Raw genomic sequence first — 23,162 nt, forward strand, 5'->3', positions numbered from 1 at the left:
ATATAGAGATCGTGTACCAACATGAAGCATGATAGTTGTACCACTATAAACGGCCCTTCCAACCATCAGGTAACAGACAAGTGCATTGACTCAATACGATCTCAAAGCTCGAAACACCTTCCACACCAACACTACCTAAGGAGAGCGGCCCACCTCAGCCAAAAACTTCATATACCGGCCCTTGCACCGTCTCCGCCAACGCTTCCCCCAGACCATCATGGGCACCGTCATGACCATGGACCCGACAACCAGAAGACCATAAAACGTAAACGCCCAGCCGTAATTGGTGGCATTGATAAAATGCTGGATGGAGAACGAGATGGCAAAGTTGATCATGGACGAGCAGCACGCCAGCACGATAACCAGCTCTCCGGAAATCTACACGAGACGTTAGCTAGCCAGCATCATAACTTCAGTGGCAAGGGGCGTACCCGATCAAAACACTCCATGGCATATGCCGTCGCAATACTCGTCGCCGACACCTGCTGCGCAATCATGCAGCACAGCCCGACGGCAATGGACATCCAGTGGTCGCCCTTTTGCGCGCCCCAGCCGTAGGTGAAGTACCCGACGGCGGCGAAGAGGAACGGGAAGATCTGCGTCCACAGACGCATCTCGGGCTCCTTGTACCCCTTGTTGCGGCGGGCGAGATATAGGACGATCCAGTCGGAGAGGTATCCGATGCCCATTCTGTTACGCTGTTAGCCAGGTCTTGCCTGTAGATGAGGAAGGAAGGGCCTACGTACCCGATGAAGTTGCCCACCAGTGCAGCGAGGAAGACCAGACCTGTGGAGCCCGCGCTGAAATTGTACGGGGCTTCGGTGAGGATCTCCGAGATGGTGTTGAAGGAGACGATGCCGGCGGTGCAGCCAAAGGCGAACTGAATGCCGGCGAGGACAATGTTGGGGAACGCGAAGAGGAAGAACGGACGCCGGAAGTACTGGAACCAGGTGGTCTGATCGTCAGGGAAGTAGTGCACCAGGGCGATCTTCTGGCGGTAGGTGCGCGGCAGGATGTCGACTTCTCCAATGCCGTTGCTGGGGGATACAGACCGTGTCGACTCGGGCTGCCTCTTCTTCTCGTCGGTGTCGGCTGTCTTGTCGACGGGAGATGTTGGGGGAGGCAGGCTCTCGTTTGTGAGGAAGCGGTACCGGGGGAACATGGTGTCATCGAAGGTGAAGATGAAGAGAAGGATGAGGACGCCCTGGGGGTGTTAGACGAGGAGACAAGGACGAGGATGCGCTATGGCGCTGGACTTACACAGGCTATCGCCACGATAGGTGCACTCCATCGCCAGCCGATGCCGTCGGAGATGTATCCGCCCAGGATGAGGCCGAGGATGGACCCGAGCTGCTGGAAGAAGATGTAGAATGCCAGCATGCGGCCGCGCTCGTGCGCAAAGAACATGTCGAAGATCTAGGCGTGTCAGTTGGGACCCCGAAAGGAGACACATTCACATACGGTCAGCTGGATCAGAGCCTGATAGGCAGCTGTGCCGATTCCATTGATAGTAGTCATGGTATAGTACTGGCCCGTGCCGTGGTAGAAGCCTCCCCAGATGCTGGACGCAGCGACGCAGATTAGACTCATGATGAAGACAATCTTGCGGCCGAACTTCATGGCGGAAGGAATCCAGATGATGTTGAAGAAGCCCAGCATGAGGTAATTAAGGGCCGAACCGCCGTTCATGTCTTCGATAGAGACGCCGGTGTCGGCAGAGATGACCGTCCATGATGCGCCCCAGTTGTTCTCTCCGAACGACATGACACAGGCATAGAAGGAGATGAGGAGTAGGGACCAGTATTTCTTGGTTTTGACCCAGTTCTGCTGGCTTTAGTATGGGCACGTTTGAAGCAAAGATGCTGGGCTCACCAAAGGGTCTGCTAGGGAGGAGGAAGGCTGTGGGATGAGGATGATATCTCGTTGCTCTGCATGAGCAGAGTCCGTCAAGGCTTCTGATTCTGTACAGCCGAGTCAGTAGAGATCACTACTGGAGTTAAGGAACATACTATCAACCAGATACACCGTGCCCGGCACATCAGTGAGAATGTCATCGGAGGGAGCCATCTTGTCCAGTTCGCTTGCTTGGTCCTCTCAGCCGGGGTAGTCCAGCAGTTTATATGCTGATCATCAGCAGACAAGAGACAGAGAATCCCCTCGCGATAACCCGAGCATCACTCCTCCATTGGAGTATCGGCCCAAGCCGAACCTGCTGTAACCATTGCAAGCCACAGAATGATAGACCTGGAGATATAGAAGATCCTATCTCCAACCATGCCTCAAACGGGGTGTCTCCGCAGTTGATAACCCGAGGTCCACCGCGCCAGAGGGCCGCAGAGCTGATAACCGTCCATCTGCTGCAGGCGAATACGATAAGTGACGTTGTCTAGAACCATTGTAGACATGGAATGCGGAGAGACGAGAGCAGAGGAAGGTCCAGCCGTTGGAGCGGGGATTGTCAGCGAGACTAAAATCCTTGGATTTATTTAGACCCGGCGCTAAACGGTGCTTAACCCATGCATGGCATCGCTGCTCTCCGCAGGGAGGCGACTTGAAATACGGCACAGCAACTCTCGTGAGGGGGTTGGGTTCTTCTGCTGCTGTCTTGAATCCCTCCGGTCGAAGTATATCGAAGTATACCGAGCAAAAGCATGTCTGCCTCTCGCCTCCACCCAGACTCCTCCATCCTCATTGTAGGAGCCGGAACGTGGGGATGTTCAACAGCTCTGCATCTCGCTCGTCGAGGATACAAACATGTTACCGTGCTGGATCCCCATCCGGTGCCATCGCCCATTGCGGCGGGAAATGACATCAACAAGATCATGGAGCATAGAGAGCTTAAGCGTACGCTTCGCCTACCGACTGGAGTATATCAACCGCTAACAAGACACAGAAAGCGACAACTCAGCCTGGAGCATCGCCTTCTCTACCTGCACTAGGGCAGCGTTGAAAGCCTGGCGAACAGACCCTGTCTTCCAGCCGTACTTCCACGAGACCGGCTTCATCATCTCCGGGCACACGCCAGCCCTCATCCGACACATCGAAGAGTCAGACATCAATCCCTCCAGAGGCGACTTTGTCAAGCTCGACACCGCCGAGGACTTTCGCAAAACGATGCCTCCGGGCGTACTGACGGGCGAGTTCCCCGGCTGGAAGGGGTGGCTCAACAAAACCGGCGCCGGCTGGATCCACGCCAAAAAGGCCATGGTGGCCGCGTACACCGAGGCGCGCCGTCTCGGGGTGACCTTCATCACAGGCTCGCCACACGGCAACGTAGTCTCGCTCGTCTACGAGCACGGCGACGTGGCCGGCGCGCAGACCGCCGACGGCATCGTCCACCGCGCCGACCACACCATCCTCGCCGCCGGCGCGGCCAGCGACCGTCTCCTGGACTTCCAGAACCAGCTGCGTCCGACGGCCTGGACGCTCTGCCATATCCGCATGACGCCCGAGGAGGCGCAGCAGTACCGCAACCTGCCGGTGCTGTTCAACATCGCCAAGGGCTTCTTCATGGAGCCCGACGAGGACTGCCACGAGTTGAAGATCTGCGACGAGCACCCAGGCTACTGCAACTTCGTGCCGGACCCGCGCCACGGCGGCCAGCTGCGCAGCGTGCCCTTTGCGAAGCACCAGATCCCGCTGGCGGCTGAGGCACGCGCACGCGACTTCTTGCGGGACACGATGCCGCATCTGGCGGATCGGCTACTGGCCTTTGCGCGCATCTGCTGGGACGCCGATACCCCGGATCGGGCGTTTCTGATCGACCGGCACCCTGAGCATCGGTCACTGTTGGTGGCTGTTGGCGGGTCGGGCAATGGTGCCATGCAGATGCCGACGATTGGAGGGTTCATCGCGGATGCGCTGGAGGGCCGGTTGCAGGAGGAGGTGAAGCCGGCCGTGCGGTGGCGGCCGGAGACGGCGGTGCACCGCGACTGGAGAGATACGCAGAACCGGTTTGGAGGCCCGAATCGGGTGATGGACTTTCAGGATGTCGGGGACAATGAATGGACTTGCGTGGGGAGCGAAAGCCGGCTGTAGGCTGATGATGGCAAGCTGGCGTCTGAGATTGCTTATAATGGATCCTACGTATAATTGAACGCTTCATTCTGAGCAACATAGAGGACCAGACCAGGCTATAAGACTGTGGGAAACACACCATCACATAAAGAGATCAATAAAAAGGACACAATCAACTGCTCGCAAAAGCACAGCTCCCCATATCCATCTTCACTACCTCCGCCTCAGGACGAATATCAAAATCAAATATATCCATCGGCACGCCCAGAGTAGTACACGCGTTGGGGATATCCACCAGTCCTGCGATATGACCTTGAACAGGCGCACAGCTGAGCAGCAGGTAGATCTGGTAGTCGCTGTAGCCATATCGCCGCAAGTACTCAATAACTCGGAGACACGTCTGGCGATATGCAATTGTGGCATCAAGATAGTGCTGTTTGCCATGCTCATCCACGGAAAAGCCTTCAAAGGTCAAGTAGCGGCCGGGACCAAACTGCGGCTCGACAGGGCCGGGATGAAAGATGGGCGATTTCATGGCCAGCTTGGCCATGCCGTCCTTGATCACTGTGAACTTGAGGGTGATCACGCCGGCCATCTCGATCGCGCCGCAGAAGGAGATCTCGCCGTCGCCTTGTGAAAAGTGCAGGTCGCCGACGGAGAACTTGGCCCCGGGCACATGCACTGGTAGATACACCTTTGAGCCGCGGGAGAGGTTCTTGATGTCGCAGTTTCCGCCGTGTTCGGGGCGGCCCTGGTCTTCTTAGCGCTGCATCACTGCTTTGGAGCAGAGGGCCATGAACGTACCGGGACAGTGCGGGCGCCTTCTCGCCCGACCTTGGCTTTGATATCCTCGCTTGCACTGCCAGCGTGGACGTTCTTGGGCTCTGGGGGTTTAGCGACATCACGGCCTGTGGTGTTCGTCGCGATCAGCTCGCCCTCGCGGCGATTCCACTCGGCCAGGACCTCGGCCGAGGGCGCGCATCCCAGGATGCCGGGGTGGATGAGGCCCGCGAAGCGCACATGGGGGATATGACGGGACGAGCAGAAGATGCCCTCAAAGTCCCAGATGGCTTTGGCTCTGCGTTTCCAGATCTTTAGCAAATGCGGTGTCGTAAGTCTCGGCTGAGGATACTTACGCTTTGGGGTAGATCTCATCCAGGAATCCACCCCCGTTCTGGGGCTCGAAGACGCCCGTGAAGCCCCAGGGCTGGTCCTCGAAGGGCTGGACGTCCTGGATCTCGACGAGGAGGACGTCGCCGGGCTCGGCGGTCTCGATGTCGAAAGGACCGGACAGGTAGTGGATCTGAGTGAGGTCGACGTTCTTTATGTCGTCGGCCGAGTCGTTGTTCTTGATCTGGCCTCCGGTCCAGTCGAGGCACTCGATCTTAACGACTTCATTGTTGGCGATCTTGCCGCACGAAGGGACTGTTCGTGTCAGCTGCGATGGACTGTGGCTTATGGTTCAATCATACCCTCTGGATGCCACCGATTCTGCAGATCTGTTAGTACCTGGGTATAATTTATATAATACGTTGGAGGATCATGATACTTACATGCAACCCAGGCTGCTCCCACGCTGGCTTGTTCAAGTCAACTTTCAGAGCTGTGCGGATTCCTTTCTGGCCCATTTTCCTGGATGAGTTGAGATGTAGAGTATCAAGAGTGCAGTTCATGAGGGGAATGCCAGCGGTCTGATCCCGTAATAAACCCTTCTCCAAGACTCCCCTCAGCGTCTCCAACGGGGATTTGGAGGTGGCTTATCGTATCGCAAACCCCGCAGAGACCCCGAGTTGCATGAGGAACCGAGTATTTCCGTGCTTATCAGCGCTATCATGATGGATGTCGAGGAGATGATAGGATGGAAGAGAAGTATACGGATGCTGCCTCAGGTGTCGGTGGCTGCCGGAGAGATAAGATAAGCCGCGACGCCCAAAACGGAAATCCGCCCACCGACTATCATCATCGCGACAACTCTTCGTCTCTTCATCTCTCCTACTATACATCATACATGCCCCCCTTCAGCGTACGTCTCTTCCTCTGATATACGGATCATCTGCTAATCTGTATAGACCCCCTTCCGCCTCCCATCTGCTCGTCCAACTTCATCCTCCCGCGCAGCGGGCCCTCAATTCGCCTCGACCCCACGATTCCTTCTGTCGCAAACCCCAGCACAGACCGCACACAGCGACGATGTCATTGAAACGGAAGACTCTCCTCAAGCCACTCCCATAGGGACAGCGCGTGTACCAAGACCCACTCAGAAGGAGGCAATCGAAGACTCCGACGAGGAGCTGGATCAGCAAGCACCCGACCCCCAAACGCGCCATGTCGTGAGTCGTCGCAGAGAAGAACTCAGTAGTAGTCCGCCGGAGAACGCGCCCGAACTTGACGCAGAATTTGAGGCGCTCTTTGGGACTATACCAGACCGCGGGACGAAACGGCGCCGTCGCTCCGCAGACATAGAAACGCCGTCGACGCAGCGAAGGAGACCCGGAGCGGACCTGATCGAATCGTCACCTCCAGACACAGACCCTGCCTCACCAAACACTGCCCATCACATGCTCCAACCGTTCCAAACTCCTGTACAGCCTCGCGCGGATGCGGTCCGTCTGGATGCTCTCCCGGAAGGAATTCCCCAGAAAACGGTCTCCGTCGGAGCAACGGAAACACCGCATACCTCGACACCAACGAGCACGCGCCCCTCGTTCCGCGGCCACCCTCGATTCGTCCTCTCCGCATCCCAGGCCCCTCCCAGCAGTCAATCTCACCCAACTATTAGGCCATTTGCGACCCCCGCACGCTCTTCGTCCCCCTCAAGGCGCAAACCAGGGTTTGTGCTGCCGCGCTCCCCTTCGCCGTCAGAGGCAGATAACGACCCGTCGACTATTCCGACACCGTTTTCACCCTCGTCGCGTGCACTGCGCCGCCGTGGTCGCCCGCGATCTACAGCCTCAGAATATCTCCCCGGCGGCATGGCGGCGGAGGTGCGCAGTTGGATACTCGAAATGGCAACCAAACGCGAGGCCCTGCAGATGAATGCTGGACATGCGGTGTCGGATTCCGTGGATCTGAAGAAGTATTTTCTGGCTTTTCGTGTAGATGAGGTGAGGCAGTCTGCTCTTGGCAGCTCCGGCCCTCTCGCCTTTGCGCGCGGCCGTCCGGTGGATTCGTCAGGTAATGCCGGAGAGGATGTGCCGCCGAAGAACATTTTGCTCGTAGGGCCTCCCCGCACCAGGAGCATTGAATCGCCGTTTCAGAGCTCAACCCGTACGCGAGTCCCGGACTTGCAGGCGGGGAATCTCATCGGTATCTGTCGGGGTCTAGTTTGGGAGCTGGATCTGGGCGACCCGGTTGTAGGGAAGACTGGCGAACTTGAGAATCTTATATCAAAGGATTCTTCTGGGGACGTCCCAGCCGGGCCATGGCTTGTTGGGATGGAATGGGAGGTGTTGTAAGCTATGATGTATATTATGTATGATACCCTTCGAATGAACCAGTCAAGTGTAGATAGATGTTACCATTTCTTCGTGAACACATGTACAGTCTACTCTTTATCTATCCCATTATACAATGCTCAATCGAGATCACCACCCTGTTTAGCCACCGCTTTCAGTGCGTCGACGGCAACCCGGCACCCCCATCGCACCAGCTTCAGTTCCTTCGAGGAGACGACGTCCGTCTTCGCGACGACCTTGCGTAGGAAGAAGATCAGCCCCTTGGCAACCTGCGGCGTCTCCTGCGTGCGCATGAAGATCTCCATCAGGGCCTTCTCATCCCTAGACTCCTCCTCCTCAGGCTTCTTGTTCTTGCCCTTCTTGCCCTTCTGCTTCTGCGACAGCTGGATAACAGTGATGAGCAGAATTTCGGTGAAAGTCTTCGTCTTCGGCTGCAGGTAGGCAAAGTTCAGGATCTTCAGCACGCCAAAATTCAGCGTCCCGTCGGCGATCATGCTGGCGTACATCTTGGCCAAGTTGACAACGGCCTTCATGGGCAACTGGTTCTCGTCTTCATCATCGAAGCCCGTGTCGTCTTCGTCGTCCATATCCCCCGTCTCGCCCATGCGCTTGAAAATGTTCCACAATGTATACATGAAGGACATCTTGATGCGGCGGCCGAGCTCGCCGCACAGCCGGCGCGATATGAGCGTGTAGTACGGGTTGTAAGCTTCTTCCTCCATGGCGCAGTGGGTCAGCACGCGCGGGATCTCGTACTCCTGCGCGCGCTTCAGCCGCAGTTTCAGCAGGCGCACGTGCGCATCCTGGTAATCCGTCGCAGACATGATGGCGACGAAGATGGAGCGTCGGACGTCCGTGTTCATGCGGTGCGCCTTGGCGAGATTCACGTAGTCCGGTTCGCCGTCGCTGTCATCTTCCGGCACGGCATTTTGCGTGTCGACGGGCAGATTGGACAACTCCTGGCGCGCGGACACGAGCGGGTCTTCCCTCCAGCTGGCGCCGACGAGCCACCACTTGCCTTTCTTCGCCGAGTTGTGGATGTCGTCGCGGGAGATGCTGATCGGCTCGGAGGCGCGGATCACGCGGTTGTTGCTGAGCGATCCGAGGATTTTCCGCATCTTGGTCATGTGTTCGGAGGTGATGCTGGAGCCGATGGCGGATTTGAGCTTGTTGTTCTTGAGATCGGTGATTGTGTCGACCATGAATTTCGTGCGGACGGAGAGGGCGGCCTCGCCTGCTTTGGCGACGGCCGGCTGGATGAGCAGGACGATGTCTTTCAGCGAGGAGGGGTCGTCTTGTCGGAGCTGAGGGCCAGAGTCTGGTCATGTTAGTCGTTGCTGAGGGGATGGGGAGAGGATGACCTACTTCGGATGATCTTGAGAAGCAGCTCGGTGTTCTCCTCGTTGATTTCTTCCAAGAAAAGCCGGACGTAGTCAAAGACCAACGTGCTCCCGACAACGTGGAAGTTGTACAATTGGGACAGCAGGGAGATGAGGTTGATAAGCTCTTTTCCTTGGAACTGGCCCCGTTCGTCGCCGCGCGCGTCGAACATCTCGACCAGTTTCTGGACGAGTTCTGCACCGAAATCCATGCCCACGACTTTGTACAAAGCCGCGATGAAGCCTGCGTGGAGGATGACGAAGGTGTCTTGCAGTGCAGATCTCTCGCAGATAAGGCCAAACAGCAGAGTTATCAGCGTAGACGTCACGTTCTGCCGGGGATACTCTCGATACAGTTTCTCGAACTCTGCAAGAATTGACACCAAGTTGGCCTCGGACAGCTTGTTCAGCTGACCCTGCGCCTGTCTCCGTAGGCGGGTCATCGATTCGGATTCGGAGTTGGATGCAGCGCGTAGCGACGGAGGGATGTATTTCTGAGGACGGTCTTCCTTGGTCTCGACCACCGGCGCAACATAGGGATTTTCTTTCTTCTTCGGTGCGGGCTCTTTTTCATCTTCGTCGGCGTCGTCCTCGCCACTATCCTCGGCGAGATCGCCCAGTAGATCATCATCCTCGTCGAACTCATCCTCCTCGCCGTCGTCGTCCTCCTCGTCCAGGTCGATGTCTTCGTCGCTTTCTGCGTCATCCTCGGACTCCGACTCGAGGCCCTGGGCCTTTCTCCGTTTGCTCCGCAGCCACTCATCGGCTTCTCTCTTGCGCTTCCGACCCTCATCCGCGGACCCGTCACCCAAATCACCCAGTAGCTCATCCAGCCCGTCTTCGGCAAAAGACTTTGGCAGTTTCTTCCCCCTCTTCAGGCCGAGCTTCTTCTCCAGCGCCGCAATCTCCGCATCATCCTGGTCAAGCTTCTCCTGGACAGTTTTAGAAACCTTCCGCGGCGGCGGTTGTGGCTCGTCCTCTTCAGATTCCGACTCGACTGGCTTCGCCTTCTTGAGTATCGATTTGGGCTTGTCTTTCTTCTGCTTCGCCAGCTTGGCCATCGTCGCCGCTACGTCGTCTTCCGACGCCGAGTCCCCGTCTCCAAGACCCTCCATCTCATCGAATCCACCGTCATCGTCGAAGCCATCGTCGTCGCCACCTCGCTGCGAACGGCCCTTCTTCGACACCGGCGCTCGTTTCGTCTTCTTCTCTGCCCGTTCTGCGCGGCGGCGGTCTTTCCGTGCGGCGGGCGTGTTGCGCCGGTTCTTCTTGTCGCCGTAGGTATCTCGCAGACCCAGCTCTGCGCGGAGCTCCCGCGGTAACGCGGTGGTCAGATGTCTCGGACGACCCATGGGGGAATTCACTGTCGTGTAAAAAAAGTTCACCGTTGGTGGGTGGGTGTTCATGAGTGAACCAACTTTTTTTTAATGCCGAAGAAATCGGCGGAGGCGGAGGCGGACAGCGAAGGCGGTGTGGGCCTTTTGCGGAGTTTGTCCTCTCGCTCCCCACTAAGCACTAGCTACTTACTAGAGTACACAGTACACTCCAGCTGTCTCTGTTCTGTCAATTGTCGTCTGTCTCTATCTTCCAGAAGCTAGCGCATTAGCATACAAGCACAGCTCATCCCACAATGCCACCCCCATCTCACCCCACGAGGAGGTCCGCAACCCACTCACCCCAATCTCCCCACTCCAATCCATCCACTAACCAAACGCCCAGTTCTTCGCCTCGTTGACGGACCTGCTGTCCAAAACCTCCCAAAAAGCCCGCGGCTCCGTCTACCTCTCCCAGAAGCCCATGCTGCACGGTGCCACAGACACTGAGACGCCGTCGCAGCCGGCGATTCTCATCCGCGCATCGGACGGAAACACCAACGCCCCGAACCCGAAGAACAACAAGGTGCAGAAGTCGAAGTCGACGAAGGTAAAGCTGTCGACGGTGGTGGCGCCGGAGGACCTTGAGGCGTTCTACGCGCGCTATGCGGAGGTGTGCAAGGGCGGCATGACTGGGTTGAAGAAGAGGGATCGGAAACAGAAGAAGGCGAAGAAGGGTGGTGCTGGGAAGGCGGCCAAGGCTTAATTGTTCTCGTTGATATTTTGGTGGGTTTTAGATGAGTGGGCTTTTACCTGGAGATTGGGTAACTTGCATACGCGGCGTTCAATGGGGTTCTTTCGTGTTTATCTAGCAGATATCCCCAGAGTGGTACGGCTCTGGACTGAATGAGATATAGTCCTACGTGATCAGGAGCCTTCTTGCCGGGTATATTCACAGTGACTAACTAGGTATAATCGCTAAAATACAACGTGGAGTACATATGCAACACAACCATCCCATGACCGTACACAACCAAAAGAACCGCCGGGAGTAAGATCATACAAATCAAGCATCATTATAAAGACATGGCTGGGGGACAGGGCAAATTATAAAGGGGCAAATGAGAGAAGATTAAAAGAAATATAGGAGATGATATCAAATGAAAGGAAAGACGCAACTTGCCTCAATCCAGTTCCCATGGATCAGACTTGCTTGCACCCGAAACGGACGGCCGCTTCGAGCAGTCCGGCGCCAGAGGAAGGTCAAAGTCATCCACCGCTTCTTGCGGATCGGTGATTTGACATTCGAATTTCCGGCTCAAGTCATCCATGGCGGAGTTGAGAGCAGGCCCGATGACGATACGGGCCGCGATATGAATCAGAACAATTAACAGCTGAATGGGAGGAACCAGGACAAGCGTGCATGTCTTTTGAATGATTGATGCCGCATCGGACTTCTCTGAAGGAAGGACCAAGGCGGATGCAGGAGGCATCGGGGAAACCTCTCGTTCGCGCGACGCTTTGGATCGTCGACGAAATTCAACACTCATGCTGCTTAGATTAGGGTTGGAGTCAGGCGTTCTGAGCGTGCTCGATTGTGTTGTCACGGAGTCGTCATCCGGCAGCGCACCTGGCACGAGTAATCTCATCTCTGGCTCCGAGAATGAAGCTCGTGGAGAGCGCTCAGGCTTGGAAGCGCAATCATGGCATCGAGGACCAGACAGCGTTTTCTTGGCTGCAAAGTCCACCTCTTGGAAAGTGGGCATGGGTGGGGAGTGTTCGTTGCGTGCTTGACTCGGAGTCAGTTCGACACTGTCAACGGGAGCAGCTGGAGTGTAAGAAATGGCTTCCTCCTGCGAAGAGGATCCGATCGAATGAAAAGAGTCGACGCTGGAAGAAAGGGGCAGTCCCCCATCAAGTTGAGACTCGGAGCTGTCCTCGAAGCTTGCCAGCAAGGTCCCAAAGTTTTGCTTGTCCACCTTCGAGTCTGCGGGGCCCTCATCCATAACCGGGCTGTCAGTCGCAACGAACGGTTCGCTGTCATCTGGAATAGTTTCAAGCATGGTGCTAGTGCTGCCTTTTGTAGTGAAGCAGCTGTCGTCGGTGGTGTTTCCATCGGTATCCTCACCGGCGCTTAAAAAATCGGATACGGCTTCTTTCCGCGCAGGGCTCTTCTCCTGGGTATGACCAGCATACACCGGATCGCTTTCTCGTCGGCCTTTCGGGCGCCATGCCTTCTTCCGGCGCCGCACTTTCGCCTCCTCTGGGATCTCCACGGTGAATCCTCTCTTAAAGGGACAGGGAGTAACCTCGTAACGAAGAACTTGGGGCAACGCCTCCTTCATCGCCGTGACATACTCCTTGTCTTCCTCGGTTTCATTTGGCAGTTCGATGCGATAATAAGTCAAAGGCCGAATGCGTAGGACGAAAGTGGACTCGCCATCGACACACCAACACTGGGAGTTTTTGAGAATCGCATGCACGACGTTGCCGCATTTGAGAAAGACGGTCAATCCATGGACTTTTTCGAGTCTAAGAGGGGCGAACGCGACCGTCCGCTCAGTGGGAGATCGCCATGGAAGAGTCTCGACGGCATCCACGGGGTAGTCAAAATCGGACGGGGCGGTGCTCGAGGGAATAGGCGCGACCGCTCTGGGGGCGAAATGAACGACTTTGGCGGAGGGATGATAGAACAAGTCATTTTCCGACGGACCAAAAGTGTCGGATTTGCGAGAGATGCGCGGATTTAATTTAGTTGGGAGAGTGAAGGCGCGACGAACGGGTTGTATGTGAGACGGCGGCGCATCCGCAAGCTCGGACATGGTTCATGAGGACTATGGAGGGAAGAACCGGGTACATGGATCAAAGGAGAGGGGTAGATAATACAGAGAAGAGAGTAATCAAGGAAAGACTTGGTGGAGATTAGTGTTGAGAAGTAAACAAAGAGAATATTATTACATCGAGGGATGAGACAGAGACAGAGAGAGAGAGAAGAAGTGAAGGAGAGAAGGAGATGGCGATAATCGCCTTGTTTCTATCGGCGGGGAAAGGGACCGAGGCAGCCTCAGGCAACCAGGAACATGGCCTAACCAGATCGGGCAAGCTGGGGCGTGTGGCGCTTGGCGGCTAGCGGGCCAATCACTGGCCGTGGCCATACTATATGGTTGCCTGGACAAGCTTTCATGGCGTCAGTGTCTCACTCTCTTCTTCACCCCGACAACTCTCAACTCCTGCAGATCTTGACGTTTTACGGTGTGGTATACATCGTCAGGTCTTGCATAGACGCAAGACACCCTTTTGCAGCAGAAAACCCCCAGGATGCCGGCTTTTGAGCCCAATGCCGTCATCCGCGGCTTCCAGCTCACCGTAGTCGGAAGTAAGTCATGATCAACCATGATGAGATCCAAAAGCTGATGGTGTGTACAGCTGTCCGAGCACTACGCAACGCAGAGCTCTTCAAATATGAGCATTTCCGTCAGGCGGCCCTGGCCATCGCCATTGGGATCATCATTCAGATCATCGTCCAGATTCCGGTACGTCCCGGCTCTCCCGTGAACTCAAATGACTGTATCTAATCAACATCATAGATCATCGGGGTGAGGTTCATGATTTGGCTCCTCTCCTGGGTGGTCGATTTGGAGGGAGCCACTTGGGATGATAGTCTCTTGAATAGCCTGGACTTCATCAATCAGTCCGTCCTCCAGGTGCCGTTTCTTCTCATGACCCTGATGCGATATGTCACCCCGACTTTGGATGAAATGTAAGACACATCCCTCGACAAACACTGGCATTGCTAACACTCAATGCAGTTTCATGGAATCCCTGAAATGGGTCGACTCAACCTACGTCGACAAGCACAAGACAGACGATCCCCGAACTCTGCGTGCCATGTATTACCCCCATCTTGCCATGTATTCCACCAAAGGGAGTGCCGGCGTCTCCAAGCCAATCCCCGAAGCCATCATGCAGTTTCTGCGTAGATACGGCCGCAAGGTTGGAATGCTCCTGGGTGTCTACATCCTTTCGTTGGTCCCGGGTCTGGGCCGCTTCGTGATGCCCCTGGCCTCGGTCTATTCGCTTCAAAACTTTGTCGGCACGACTCCCGCTGCGGTCATCTTTGGAACTGGTCTACTCCTCCCGAAACACTACCTCGTCCGGTTTCTTCATACGTATTTTGCTTCTCGGAGCTTGATGCGAGAACTCGTGAGTCATTATTTCCATCTTCATATAGCAGCGCCACTAACAAGCTATTTAGTTGGAGCCCTATTTTTGCCGCATCAAGTTCACGCCCGATCAGAAACGCCGATGGTTTGCCGATCGAGAAGGGGTCTTGTTCGGCTTCGCTTTCGCTTTTACGGTGGTCTTGAAGATCCCGTTCATCGGCGTTCTGATGTATGGTGTCGCAGAGGCTTCTACCGCATATCTCATTACCAAAATCACTGACCCTCCACCCGCCCCCAGTGAGAGCGAAGGCTTCGCTGAGACGCAGGTGACGTGGAAGAACAAGCACGATTTCCTTCAACTATCGTTGGATAACCTGGACAAGTTTAACGAGGCTTCTTATGAAGAGAAGACTGAGAAGGACGGGATGGGCGAGATTCGTGGAAGAACGTTTTCCTAGGAGCAGGTGCAGACTACAACGGACAAGTACACCACCTGTCTACTAGAAAGAATAAAACAATCACATGGGATTGTGAAGAAAAAGAAAAGATGCAATGACAAATAGGGGAGAAAAAGCAACGACAATACAGCATTCGACTGCACCCCACAGAGATGGGCTTGTATACCTTGTGTGTTACGAGGCTCAGCATCATAAGAGTGTTCACTGCCTAAGAATAACCCTCGTCAACAATGATGTTTCTTTGGGCTTGTGCATCGGCAGTCATGATTTAGGATTCCGCCTTGATATATAGTGTATTTTTCCCTGGAACAGCTTCACCTTCCATACAAGACGAATATGCGTCTCACATGGTGATGCGCGATCCGTTCATATGATCACCTTCTCAAGTTCAGCTTCAATACCCTTTCACGCTCCTTATCATTCGTATTGGCCGACTAATGTTCCTATTTGAACATGATACGACGGTGATGGGGGCCAGCTTATGCATGCTGGCTTACGCTCATCACCCTTACCTCCATAGGAGACACTCCATCCTGACGAGCCATAGCCAAGTCAAGGGCAAGCTGAAAGAATAATCAAAGCGCCACCTAATGTGACAAATCCTCGAATGTGCATGATTTGCTGGAATCAATAGTGTACAGGGATAAGCCGGAGGGTAAGCAGATGGCATTCTACGACGAAGGAATAGTTCGTCTGTCGTCGATTTGCTTTTGGGATATGCCCGACAGAGAGACATATAACAAGGCTTACTCGCTTCAAGTTCGTAGTTGCAATGCTATAGTCCCCATTGTTTAGAAACGGAAGTAAACATGAAGAGCATCTTGGAAATGTACCCTGAATACCAGGACACCTCCGTCCTCGACAAGCTGCGAGAAACCGAATACAACTATCTCGACGAACAGGACCATCTCTATCTGGACTACACCGGCGCAGGTCTTGCAGCAAAAGCGCAGTATCGTGCGCACGAAGAACGTCTAACGAACAGCCTCTACGGCAACCCGCACTCGATCAACCCTACCAGCGAGGCATCCACACACCTGGTGGAACAAGCCCGCGCGCGCGTGCTGTCCTATCTCAACGCCTCCGCCAAAGAATACACCGTGATCTTCACGCAGAATGCCACCGGCGCAGCCCGGCTCGTGGGCGAAGCCTACCCATTCAGCCGGAGCAAGAAACTCATCCTGACGTCCGACAACCACAACTCCGTCAACGGCATCCGCGAGTTCGCCCGGCGGAAGCACGCCCGCACGGTCTATCTGCCCGTGCAGGCGCCCGATCTGCGCGTCGATTCCGCAACGCTCGCGTCAGCACTAGGCGGGCTGTGCTGGCATGGCGCCGGGCTGGGGGTGTTCAGGCGCGGCACGACACGCCGGCGAAAGGGACTATTCGCGTACCCCGCGCAGAGCAACTTCAGCGGCGTGCGCCATCCGCTGGCGTGGGTGAGCCTGGCACAACGCTGCGGCTACGACGTGCTGCTGGATGCGGCCGCCTATCTGCCCACGGCGCGCCTGGACCTCTCGTCGCCCGCTTGTCAGCCCGAGTTCATCATGGTGAGCTGGTACAAGGTGTTCGGCTACCCAACGGGGGTGGGCTGTCTGGTCGCGCGGCGCGACGCGCTCGCCCGGCTGGCTCGCCCGTGGTTCTCCGGCGGCACCATCCAGGCCGTCAGCGTAGGGATCCCCTGGCACCAGATGGCGGCGGATGAGAGTGCCTTCGAGGACGGCACACTGAACTTCCTCTCGATCCCCGACGTGCGCGTCGGCCTGGACTGGCTGGAGCACATCGACATCAGCGTCGTGGCGACGCGCGTGCGCTGTCTCACTGGCTGGTTCTTGGAGCGCCTGCGCGGCCTGGCGCACAGCGACGGCCGCCCCATGGTCAGAATCTACGGCCCGACGGGGACATCCATGCGCGGGGCTACTGTGTCGTTCAACTTCCTCGACGCGGCTGGCAGGGTCGTCGACGAGCGCCTCGTGGCCCGCGAGTCCGCCGCCCACCGCATCTCCCTGCGCACTGGGTGTTTTTGCAATCCGGGCGGTGGCGAGAATGCATTCGGCCTGGACGTGCCGTCGCTACGTCAGCTGCGCCGTCTGTCCAAGACGGCGTCCCTGGACGAGTACATCGAGCTCCTGGGGCTGCCGTCGGCGGGCGCGGTCCGTGTCTCTTTCGGGATTGCGTCGACGGCCGGAGACGTCGATCGCTTCATTGCTTTTGCAGAGAGCACCTATCGTGACCGCGTGACTGGCAGTGAGGATTTGCCGGCGCGCGAGCATTGTTGATAGTGTTCCGGACTACTGGATGATCGGGGGGATTTAGCCGAGAGGGATGAACTACATGGCTGTGCAGCGCTGTGCTGCATACCATTTTCTCAAAATAGTCAAGTATACGGCGAATATAACAAGAATTAAGGGTGCTGATTGGGACTTGCACAAGCCACTCGATAGCTTTGTCGTTGCTTTTTCTGTGCAGGATCTGCTATGGCGCGACGAAAGACGCCACCAGATCCGTCTCGTGCATCTACATTGGTTTTAAACTAAACAATCGGCCATGTGATGGGTTGGTCAGACAAGGCGCCGGTCCAACTGAATCCCAGGAGACGGCCGACGTGCAGATACGAACGGGGGGGGGGCGCCAGTTGCTGACTGCATATTCCTCTGCCATGGCGGCCTATCCCTGGCTTCAATGCAGGATGACAGGTGAGCTTGGCCGTCAGCCAGATAGGGTGCTAATTGGGACAATTGGATGGCTATGCGCTGATATGGTGCGCCTTTACTAGAGCCAGTCTCGATATGGATCGTACAAGCGATGTTGCACTAGTCTGCACGAAAGCGAACACCATCTTCAGCTGCATGCCATTCCTCCAGAGTCAACATTATCCCATTCTCCTCAAAGTGTGCTCGTTCTCGGACCATCTCGGCTGACTCAATCATGTCCAGTCAATGGAAAGAGGATATCGAACGTCAGGATCATGGCATCCAGTATCTACACAATACTGCGGTCAGCAACATCTCGTGGAACGATGTCAGCGTGTTTGTGCGAGACCGCCAGCAGAAGAAGCCCAAGGCTATACTCAGCAATGTGAGCGGCCATGTCGAAGCAGGTATTTTTCACGCTCACCGTCTACCACCGTATCTGACCAGCTCAAGGAGAGATAATGGCCATAATGGGACCGTCTGGGAGCGGCAAGACAACCCTCCTCGATGCGCTTGCTCGTCGCAGCGCCGATAAAACCCAAGTCTCGTCGACTGTCCTCATAAACGGACAACAGCCATCGACAGCAGACATCCGCCGCCTATCATCCTACGTGGAGTGCGACGATGCGCTGATCGGATCTCTGACAGTCAAAGAGACTCTACAGTTTGCAGCTCGCCTCTCACTCGCCCATGTGCAGACAGCCGGCGAGCGCGAGCGACGCGTAGACGAGCTGCTCCATGCGTTCGGTTTAACGGACCACGCCAACACGATCGTGGGCACGCTCCTGAAAAAAGGCATATCCACCGGGCAGAAGCGTCGTCTCAGCGTCGCCGCACAGCTGATCTCGGCGCCAAAGATCCTCTTTCTCGACGAGCCCACCTCTGGCCTCGATTCCCACGCCAGCTTCAGCGTCATGTCGTTTGTCCGAGACGTGGCCAAAGCCAACAACCTCATCGTCCTCGCCTCCATCCACCAGCCCTCGACAATGACATTCGGCCTCTTCGACAAGCTGTTGCTGTTGTCGGCAGGCAAGACGTGCTACTGCGGTGACATTGCCACCATCCAGCCGTACTTCGACCGCATCGGCTTCGCCATGCCCCCATCCACCAACCCCGCCGACTTCCTGCTCTGCCTCACCAACATCGACTTCGAGCGAGACTCAGCCGCCGCCGAGCAGCGACTCCACCACATCCACAACAGCTGGACGCTCGCCCACAGCACATCCCAAACACGCCCGTCACAGACTTTCCATCTCCCGGACCCTCCCAGCGAGCACCGACCTCCCTCCCTCCCCCGCACAACCCTCGTCCTCATCCACCGCGCCTGGCTCAAAAGCCGCCGCGACATGCTCGTCTACGGGCTCCGGCTGGGCATGTACCTCGGCCTCGCCATCCTGATGGGCACAGTCTGGCTGCGCCTGCCGCCCACACAAGCCAGCCTGCAGCCGTACGCCAACTGCATCCTCTTCGGGTCGGCCTTCATGTCCTTCATGGCGGTGGTGTACGTGCCGGCGTTCATCGAAGACCGCGCCGTGTACGTGAAAGACCGCGCGAACGGGCTGTACGGCAGCACCGCGTTCGTAGTCTCCAACTTCCTCGTCGGCCTGCCGTACCTGTTCCTCATCTCGCTCTCCGCGTCGTCCTTCATCTACTGGATGGTGAACCTGCGCCCCGCGGCGTCGGCCTTCTTCACCTGGGTGCTGTGGACGTACCTCAACCTGGTCGCGGCCGAGAGCCTGGTCGTGCTGATGGCGGCGCTGGTGCCGGATTTTGTGGGGGCGCTGGCGCTGACGGCCATGGCGAACGGCGTGTGGATGGCGTGCAACGGGTTCATGGTGCCGGTGCCGCAGCTGAATCCGTTCTATCGGTATGTGTTTTACTATATCAATTACCAGGCGTATGTGTTTCGCGGGCTGGTGAGCAATGAGTTCGGGTACAGGGATTATGCGTGTGGGCGCGGGTGTTTCTGTCAGTTTGATACGCCGCTGAAGGAGCGGTGCTTGATTGCCGGCAGTGGCGTGCTGGAGATGTATGGGTTTGAGACGGGGGTGTTGGCGAAGCATGTTGGCATCACGCTGGGGATTGTGGCGGTTATGAGGGTGTTTGGATGGGCTGCGTTGAAGTGGAGGTGACCATTGCTACGGAGATGGTGGCTGTCGGTGTGTATCTTTGATTCGTTAGACATTATGGCTTTATATACATGCGTTCATACGAACAGGATGGAGATGGCCAGAGCAACGGTCGAGAACGGCAATCACTTGCGGCAGCAGGAGCCAAAGCACATATCGGCGGCTGCGTCAGTTAGCAGTGAACATAATGAGAAGACTTGTATAGACTTACGGTTGAAGGACTGCTGGGTCTGCTTTGCGGTCTGCCTCCCGATGTAGTAGGTGGGTTGTCTGCTGGTCAGTATAGTTGCGATAGGTCAGGTAGAAGCAGACTTACTCAATAACCGTGGTCTCTGACATCGAGTCATCTAGCGGTTTCTGGGTTCTGGTATCCTTGGACTTTCTGAGCAGCTTGATAATGGACTCGGGCATGTTGAGGGATTGTGTGATATCAGATAGTATTAGACTTCTTCAAGATACTCGATCATGACTATGTACATGCCCTCAGACAGACCAGCGAATTTATAGACAGAACGCTTTGGCCGAGCGAAGGATCATTCGCCGAACTAACCAGCCGTAGACTGGATGACATCCTGAACATGCTGCGGCAGCACAAACGTCTGGTTCAGGCCCACCCAGTGCACGGCATCCAGCCGGGTCAGACCCAGTTTCATCATGGGAAAGCTCTGGCTCTGGCAGCGGAGCACGCGCAGCCACGAATCCACCAGCTGCTTGCCCTTGGCCGCGCGCTCGGCATTCGGCGCCTGAACCAAGAGGAGGAGCGTGAAATTTGAGACCGTCGCGAAGCCGACACGGGACCCTGTGAGCAATTAGCAAGCCATGTTCGTGTGACGACATGGCGGGGGAGACTCACATGAATACCAAAACCCGGTAAAGTCACTCGACGTCAGCCGGCGCGTGAAGCTGATCACGATGGATGCGCAGCGCTCTGCAGCGTTCAGCGTGGTCTCGCCCGTGCTGTGATCGGTCAGGTCGACGGCCGGGAACGACTCGATCTCGGGCATGTTGATGCAATCTAGCATGGGCGACTCGGCGGAGGGGTCCAAGGCCGACGGGTTGGCCGGCAGTTCGTCCAGGTCAAAGATCAGGGGTGGGCTGGACGAGCGGGCCATTGGCCGCAGGAGGGCGCGGTAGACGAAGAGCACCAGGATCAGATAGGCGAAGTGGATCGAGGTGGGATAGGGCGCCAGGCCGCTGACGGATTTGCTCCAGTTGGGCAGGCGGAAGGTCTCGGGCAGCGTGGAGTACCAGTCATTGAGCTTTTCGAGCAGCGGACGGCCGATGTCATGCGATGCGTCGAAGCGTTCTGACAGGTATTGCGATTTGCGGAGAGTGCTGCCCGTGTCAGTTGCCTTGCATCCAACGAGATGTCTCCAAGAATGGAATAACTCACTAGAAAGATTCATAGATCTCTTCGGCAATCCTGGACAGGTCCACCAGATACCGGAAGGGCACAGGATCCTGTGTGGTCTGCACGGCCGACGAGGACGAGGATGCGCCGCGGGCGTGAAACAGAAAATCCGCACCGTCCAGCTCACTGACGTCCCATTCTCCCTGGTGGATGTAGGTCGGCCGGCCCAGTAATAGGCTGCGCCACTTGTCTTCCGCATAGACGGCCCACCAGAGGCGTCGCCGAAGCCGTTTCTCCCACGCCGGAACCCCCCACATGCGGCATTCGATATGCAGGCCCAGGGACTCGGCCAACCCGACAATGCTGCCGACCCACGACCAGACGAAGGGCGTGTCCGCGGTGCTCGCCCGGCTCTCGTCCATGGGTTTGTGCAGGTACAGCAGGGCGGCCTGCAGCACGGCCAGATGCGGCGTGTGGATCTCCTCGGCCACGAGCTCATAGACCATGCGCCAGAGCCGGTCTGCCGGCGGCGGGCTATACGTGTTCAACACGCAGAGATAGTCGTCATGCGCGGCAAACGGCAATGCCGACGCATAGACGGCCGCTAGGAGGTGCACGGGGGTGCGATCCAGGGCCCACGTCTCTGGGATCGAACAGGACGGGCTCAGGCCCATCTGCGAGCGCGAAATGAGCGGTAGCGCGGGATAAACATATTTGACAAATCTACTTCCGTTAGTCTGGCAGCTGACCCAGCATGGGACCAGGATGCTTACAAGGAGACCAGCCGCTGCCCATACTCGGGCGGTACTAGGCGATTGAGCTCGTCACGCGTGGTCTCGCCGGCGGTGCGACAAGAGGTTTCTTGCTTGGCCGACGCGGCCAACTCATCAGCGGCAATCATGAAATGCACGGGGATTCTGTCTGCCGTCGGGACACCACCGGCATTGCGGAAATGGACCTTGTAGAAACACTTGACTCCGGAATCGTCGAAAGCGCAATGCCGCAGGAGCCAGGGGTCCGACTCAGCCGATGCGCCGAACAGCTGGGCGGAAAAGCCCTCGAGCTGATCCAGGCTCTGCACGAACTGGGTGGGAGAGGGACCTACCGTGAGCAGATGGCCAGACACGGCAGGCGACACGCCGGCCGGTGCCTGTAGATCTTCCAGGGAGCCTGTAAACGCCGGGGGCTGGACAGGGTGGTTGCTAACAGAGGTGCCCCGGGAGGGCAGATGCGACGGCGGTGGCACGGTGTGACGATCCTCCCACGAGGGCAGCAGGGATGGATCGTGACAGGCGGGAGACTCAGTGGACGCCTTGTGCGAGCCCTGTTGGCTCCAGGAAGAGTCCCGTCTTGGCCGTTTGGGGGGAGGATGTTCAAAGGTGCAAGGTAGATCGGCCGAACGACAGCGCACGCATGGCAAACCCTCGTCGGTCTGGCATCCCAGCTTCCTCTCTCGGCATTGATCACAGGGACGATGCCGCTTGGAACGGTAGGGACGTGCAGACATTGTTTGCATGGCCGTCCATCGTGGTGGATTGACAGTGCGAGAGGATGGCCGGGAGGAAGTAATGAGTGCGTTGGCCGACGTCCGCCGAGAGGGTTTGATATTAGTCACCAGTTGTTGCTGTCGGCGTTCGGCATAGTCATGTGATCCGTGGTTGCATTTTGCAATTACAGAGATTTCAATCTCATTAATAAGTGATTTCCAAGATGGTAGAGCAGGTTCTTGTGGTCTGGTAGTATTGATTGTGGTGTTGTAAGTGGTGGTGTTGGTATACTTCCCCTCATCTACTATAAGTATCCAATACCCTAAGGCCTCACCATCTAGATATATATCAGCATCTGCCTGTCAGGAAATCCAAGACATATCAAGCCGCACTTATCGGCACAGGGCTGTGCCTGTCGATGTCCTTATTCATCCACGTTACTGCCCGATGATCAAGTCGAGTTGCTTCAGTTTTGTTCCTGTCAACTAACGTTGTTAATACGCATTGCCAGGCCTCTACTGGCTTTTGCTTCCTCATGGATCAAAGATCCTTCGCTTAGCTCTTTAACTACTGAGTTTCCTGGAGAAATTTTCCTCCTCAGCTTGTTTTAGCTTCTAAACTCCATAACGATGTAGGAAGCCAACTGAAGTCTCTGACTGCGCTTGGACGTATGTATAGACTCGCTACGCCTTGAGCACTGCTGACTTGCCATCTGCT

At 56.4% G+C, this 23,162-nt stretch overlaps 10 protein-coding genes across 10 annotated transcripts; 5 read left to right on the forward strand and 5 right to left on the reverse strand.

The window, feature by feature from the left end:
* Nucleotides 1-135: 135 nt before the first annotated feature.
* On the reverse strand, nt 136-2,067 carry ATEG_05712 (putative MFS transporter; the record flags this gene model as incomplete). The annotated part of the gene is made up of 7 exons (XM_001214890.1): nt 136-378; nt 432-690; nt 747-1,204; nt 1,261-1,416; nt 1,462-1,824; nt 1,873-1,961; nt 2,010-2,067. The coding sequence occupies 7 exons, from the start codon at nt 2,065-2,067 to the stop codon at nt 136-138; spliced, it is 1,626 nt and encodes a 541-aa protein (XP_001214890.1).
* A 584-nt stretch (nt 2,068-2,651) lies between these two features.
* On the forward strand, nt 2,652-4,038 carry ATEG_05713 (NAD(P)/FAD-dependent oxidoreductase; the record flags this gene model as incomplete). The annotated part of the gene is made up of 2 exons (XM_001214891.1): nt 2,652-2,844; nt 2,894-4,038. 2 exons carry the CDS (start codon nt 2,652-2,654, stop codon nt 4,036-4,038), a joined length of 1,338 nt encoding a protein of 445 aa, XP_001214891.1.
* A 151-nt stretch (nt 4,039-4,189) lies between these two features.
* Nucleotides 4,190-5,645, reverse strand: ATEG_05714 (acetamidase/formamidase family protein; the record flags this gene model as incomplete). Its single annotated transcript, XM_001214892.1, has 5 exons — nt 4,190-4,768; nt 4,822-5,095; nt 5,154-5,442; nt 5,490-5,508; nt 5,571-5,645. The coding sequence occupies 5 exons, from the start codon at nt 5,643-5,645 to the stop codon at nt 4,190-4,192; spliced, it is 1,236 nt and encodes a 411-aa protein (XP_001214892.1).
* A 230-nt stretch (nt 5,646-5,875) lies between these two features.
* ATEG_05715 (uncharacterized protein) lies at nt 5,876-7,472 on the forward strand (the record flags this gene model as incomplete). Its single annotated transcript, XM_001214893.1, has 2 exons — nt 5,876-6,040; nt 6,087-7,472. 2 exons carry the CDS (start codon nt 5,876-5,878, stop codon nt 7,470-7,472), a joined length of 1,551 nt encoding a protein of 516 aa, XP_001214893.1.
* Nucleotides 7,473-7,591: 119 nt separating this feature from the next.
* ATEG_05716 (MIF4G domain-containing protein) lies at nt 7,592-10,203 on the reverse strand (the record flags this gene model as incomplete). The annotated part of the gene is made up of 2 exons (XM_001214894.1): nt 7,592-8,790; nt 8,838-10,203. The coding sequence occupies 2 exons, from the start codon at nt 10,201-10,203 to the stop codon at nt 7,592-7,594; spliced, it is 2,565 nt and encodes an 854-aa protein (XP_001214894.1).
* Nucleotides 10,204-11,348: 1,145 nt separating this feature from the next.
* Nucleotides 11,349-12,986, reverse strand: ATEG_05717 (uncharacterized protein; the record flags this gene model as incomplete). Its single annotated transcript, XM_001214895.1, has 1 exon — nt 11,349-12,986. One exon carries the CDS (start codon nt 12,984-12,986, stop codon nt 11,349-11,351), a length of 1,638 nt encoding a protein of 545 aa, XP_001214895.1.
* A 496-nt stretch (nt 12,987-13,482) lies between these two features.
* Nucleotides 13,483-14,785, forward strand: usgS (transmembrane protein UsgS; the record flags this gene model as incomplete). The annotated part of the gene is made up of 5 exons (XM_001214896.1): nt 13,483-13,540; nt 13,591-13,697; nt 13,752-13,924; nt 13,974-14,367; nt 14,420-14,785. The coding sequence occupies 5 exons, from the start codon at nt 13,483-13,485 to the stop codon at nt 14,783-14,785; spliced, it is 1,098 nt and encodes a 365-aa protein (XP_001214896.1).
* An 809-nt stretch (nt 14,786-15,594) lies between these two features.
* Nucleotides 15,595-17,064, forward strand: ATEG_05719 (uncharacterized protein; the record flags this gene model as incomplete). Its single annotated transcript, XM_001214897.1, has 1 exon — nt 15,595-17,064. One exon carries the CDS (start codon nt 15,595-15,597, stop codon nt 17,062-17,064), a length of 1,470 nt encoding a protein of 489 aa, XP_001214897.1.
* A 649-nt stretch (nt 17,065-17,713) lies between these two features.
* On the forward strand, nt 17,714-19,610 carry ATEG_05720 (uncharacterized protein; the record flags this gene model as incomplete). Its single annotated transcript, XM_001214898.1, has 2 exons — nt 17,714-17,885; nt 17,932-19,610. 2 exons carry the CDS (start codon nt 17,714-17,716, stop codon nt 19,608-19,610), a joined length of 1,851 nt encoding a protein of 616 aa, XP_001214898.1.
* Nucleotides 19,611-20,152: 542 nt separating this feature from the next.
* On the reverse strand, nt 20,153-22,465 carry ATEG_05721 (uncharacterized protein; the record flags this gene model as incomplete). Its single annotated transcript, XM_001214899.1, has 4 exons — nt 20,153-20,406; nt 20,461-20,942; nt 21,001-21,681; nt 21,732-22,465. 4 exons carry the CDS (start codon nt 22,463-22,465, stop codon nt 20,153-20,155), a joined length of 2,151 nt encoding a protein of 716 aa, XP_001214899.1.
* Between the last annotated feature and the right edge of the window lie 697 nt (nt 22,466-23,162).

Source organism: Aspergillus terreus, genomic scaffold (assembly GCF_000149615.1).
Source record: "Aspergillus terreus NIH2624 scaffold_8 genomic scaffold, whole genome shotgun sequence".
Lineage (NCBI taxonomy): Eukaryota > Fungi > Ascomycota > Eurotiomycetes > Eurotiales > Aspergillaceae > Aspergillus > Aspergillus terreus.